Below are 4005 nucleotides of genomic sequence, written 5' to 3' on the forward strand. Positions count from 1 at the left end.
GTCGTCCACCAAAAAACTCGAGCCAAATAAAGAACCCCAAAAGTTATATACATATAGGGTTACAAATATCCAAGATCCGTCACTGAGTTTAAGTCAATTTTAATTTGAACGAAAAAGTTTTCTTAAGGAAATGATTCAGCATTTAATCAATTTTCAAATTTGGACACGCAAAATTTCGTTCTTTAAAATGATTAAACTAGAGGGGATGAGGGTTCTAACAAAGAGATGCAACCGATGCCCTTTGCATCGATCAGCCGACTCATGAGGGCGGGGGGTCTCAAGTGGCCACGTATTTCAAAATATGCATTTGTTGTAAAACCGAATATTGTGCATTATTTAGGAATTTAACTTTAATCTTTGTAAAAATGACTTTTTACATAATCTGTTATAAAAAAAATAGATCTATCAAATTGTTTTTGTATTTTGAAAAGAATCTAAAATTTTCTAAAAATCGAAAAAATTACGATAATCCTGCAGCCTTTGAACCGACAGTTTCACAAATTTTAATCTTTATAATAATTTCACAAGTTCTTTTTTGAAACATTTATTTTATAAAAAAGAAGGACATATAAAGGTTTACGTAATTGTTCGTGGTGACCACTGGTGGTTTTTAAATGGACAGACGTCACAACCTTTGTTTGGAACTTCTGCTTGGGATGTGTTCAAGTACAAAATTGCTAATATCCGGACCCTCCTCCTACAGTCCATCTTTTATGTCCTCGGTCAGTTTATCATTTACATCCGTAACTTACACATTTTACCTTAAATATCTCAAAGTTTATCTCTTAATACCAAAAACTTTTTCCATCCCCTTTAAAGCAATAAAATTTAACCACTATTCCGATATAATATCTTTGTCATCATTTTGTGACCGTTTTATCAATAGATTTAAAAAAATGACACCTTCTACGTCCGCTCCTAGAAAAAAATTTTCGGTGCCGTCCAGTAAACAAGATGAGCTTCTTAGTGCTCAAGTGGCATATTTTATGCATTTAGAAGAAGCTAAGCTTAGTAAAAAAGATAAGATTAAAAGGTTTTTTTGGAATCCAAAGGACCAAAGCATTTTTGGAAGGAGCCCTTCGAGCTGGTGTAAGTCAACCTTCGTATTAATAAAATGGTAAACTTTACTTTTCATCTAATTTTATTGGTTTTTTATTTCTTGTTAATGATTAACATCTTCACCAAATCAAATTTTGTAAATGTGGCTCGTACAATTAGTTATTTACTATTTTTCTACAAGAGCAATTTTTTAACATTGTAGATCTTCAACATATTTAACATTAAAACGTAACGGGACCGTTACGTGTATATGTTAAGGCAAATAAATTAGTAATCTCGCAGGATAAGATGGAGTGGAACTTGACCTTAAACCATGTATATAAAGGCCAAGGTTGTTTGTAGTACCCAAATCTCCTTCACCATCAGCCATCAAGTTCGCGCTAGAGCTTTATTCAAATACATGTACTTATATGCATCTAGACTTTGTGTACATGTAAGTACATACGTCACATACAAATATATTTATGCATTTTGTAATTCTATTCCCGTAGCAGGACATAAAGAGGATTATTAAAATCTTAAGCAGCCTGTTGGATTAATAATAGAAGATATTATTAAGCACATGGTAAGCCAAAAGTCGTTAGATCCTTTTAAAGGAATTGTATAGAAATTTCAGTTTCTTTCCATAAATACTCCCTTTTAATATTATTGTAAGAATTAAAGCTAAAATAAGGAGAAAAAGCACTTTATTTATTGTAATTAACACCGACGTTTCGCCTTTTGATATAAGACCCTTTTGCAGTCTACCTTGAAAAATATTTATACCAAAAGATAATACGTCGATGTTGGTTACCATAAATAAAGCGATTTTTGCCACCATTTTAGCTTTAATTTTTACAGTTTTATTGATATTAATATTTACCTTAATTGCCGAAATTATGCATACAAGAAAAGTACTTCTGTTTTTCAAAAATATTAAATGTTTACCAAATTCTAATCACTAAAAAGTGGATGTTGTTCGCACATGCAATAGATAAGGTCTGTGCTTAGGTTTGATGGAGTAAGAACTCTTAAGTCAACAAAGAATTCGTGTTGCCCGCTCCCTACTGATAATATTTAATTTTTGATTTGTAACCTGATAACTAAATAATAAATTTCTTTTTCCTTTCTTGGGTATGCGTATTTAGTTTGCCATTAACACATTCTCTACTGAAAATAAAAATTGTTCGTCAAAGTTAAAACCAGATTTAATCGTGAAACGTTAATCTGATGCAACGAATTAGTAACTTGTAATCTGATAAGTAGTCAGTTTGATTTGAAAATTTATTAATGAATGCTACCAAAAGATGATTCTTACACTAGCACTTTAATTTATTAAAAAGCTGAGAATTTATTGTTCCTCAAAAAATTCATTGATGTCTTTTACCAACTGGGTCTTTTTACAATCTGTAGTGATAAAATTGACCCAAACACCNAAACCAGATTTAATCGTGAAACGTTAATCTGATGCAACGAATTAGTAACTTGTAATCTGATAAGTAGTCAGTTTGATTTGAAAATTTATTAATGAATGCTACCAAAAGATGATTCTTACACTAGCACTTTAATTTATTAAAAAGCTGAGAATTTATTGTTCCTCAAAAAATTCATTGATGTCTTTTACCAACTGGGTCTTTTTACAATCTGTAGTGATAAAATTGACCCAAACACCCAAGGAAACCTCTAAATAAAATATAAATGTTATTAGAAAACTCCTTTATTATGTTACTGTTTTTAATAATTTTCTAATATCGTTTTTTTTTAAATTACAAAAGTAATTAACTATTCAATTTATAAATTTATCCATCATGGATGCTTCATACTCTATGCTGCGTTCACTGCATATATACACAAAATGCGCCAGCGTCTAATGTGATAATACGTGAGGCCACATGGAGCGTCTTAAACAATCTTATCCGGACCCTATCTAGAGTGAACCAGCAAAAATTTCCGCATCCACTTAAGTAAGTAAAGTAATTTTGCTAAATAAATTACTTTATGGTTCTAAAAATGTTTTTAAAACTCTATTTAAAATTTGTCATTTCAAGAATTATAACGTTATTTGGTATTGGTTTTTCCTTAAGCTTCTGTGCCTAAACCACTTTAGCCACTTTTTAGCCAACCTCCCCCCACTTGGTCCACCATGCTTTTGTCCGTGGACCCCTCTAGAACAACGTATCTTTTTTTTAATTTCTTTAATTAAATTATCATTTTCATAGAAATTTTATCTTAATTTTATGTTTTCTAAATAAAAATAAATGTCTATCTATCACACCAAATACGTAATTTTCAGAACAACTATTGCACATCTATCCATTTCTACACCTTCTTCTTGGGATCACCAAAAATCTTATTTTTTTTACAATAAGAAACCATATTGCCCGGTATATTGTTCAGAATAGACTTTTACCCTTCCCCTTTACAGGTTTACGCACAGCCTAATTTTTTTTTCATACTCATTACATACATACATACATACTAGGGACCCCGACACATGTGGTCGTATAAGTTATCAAGCTATGCATTTTTCATAAAATTGTAAAATTACGAGTTTTTTTGGAATTATATAGTTTAACTTTTTTATAAATAAAGAACCCCAAAAGTTATATACATATAGGGTTACAAATATCCAAGATCCGTCACTGAGTTTAAGTCAATTTTAATTTGAACGAAAAAGTTTTCTTAAGGAAATGATTCAGCATTTAATCAATTTTCAAATTTGGACACGCAAAATTTCGTTCTTTAAAATGATTAAACTAGAGGGGATGAGGGTTCTAACAAAGAGATGCAACCGATGCCCTTTGCATCGATCAGCCGACTCATGAGGGCGGGGGGTCTCAAGTGGCCACGTATTTCAAAATATGCATTTGTTGTAAAACCGAATATTGTGCATTATTTAGGAATTTAACTTTAATCTTTGTAAAAATGACTTTTTACATAATCTGTTATAAAAAAAATAGATCTATC

General features: G+C 30.9%; 1 protein-coding gene across 2 annotated transcripts in view; it reads left to right on the plus strand.

The window, feature by feature from the left end:
* The first annotated feature begins 723 nt into the window (after positions 1-723).
* The window catches only part of LOC108742604 (sodium/potassium-transporting ATPase subunit beta-2), a 9856-nt gene continuing 6574 nt past the window's right edge, over positions 724-4005 (plus strand). The window contains exon 1 of one of the 2 annotated variants that reach the window (XM_025976891.1): positions 724-1089. In XM_025976891.1, coding sequence (XP_025832676.1) covers positions 897-1089 — 193 coding nt within the window. In that variant the 5' untranslated portion in view covers positions 724-896. The remainder of the gene's footprint in view (positions 1090-4005) is intronic. The other variant, XM_025976889.1, reaches the window with a different exon arrangement.

The sequence above is a fragment of the Agrilus planipennis genome, unplaced genomic scaffold (assembly GCF_000699045.2).
Source record: "Agrilus planipennis isolate EAB-ADULT unplaced genomic scaffold, Apla_2.0 scaffold345, whole genome shotgun sequence".
NCBI lineage: Eukaryota > Metazoa > Arthropoda > Insecta > Coleoptera > Buprestidae > Agrilus > Agrilus planipennis.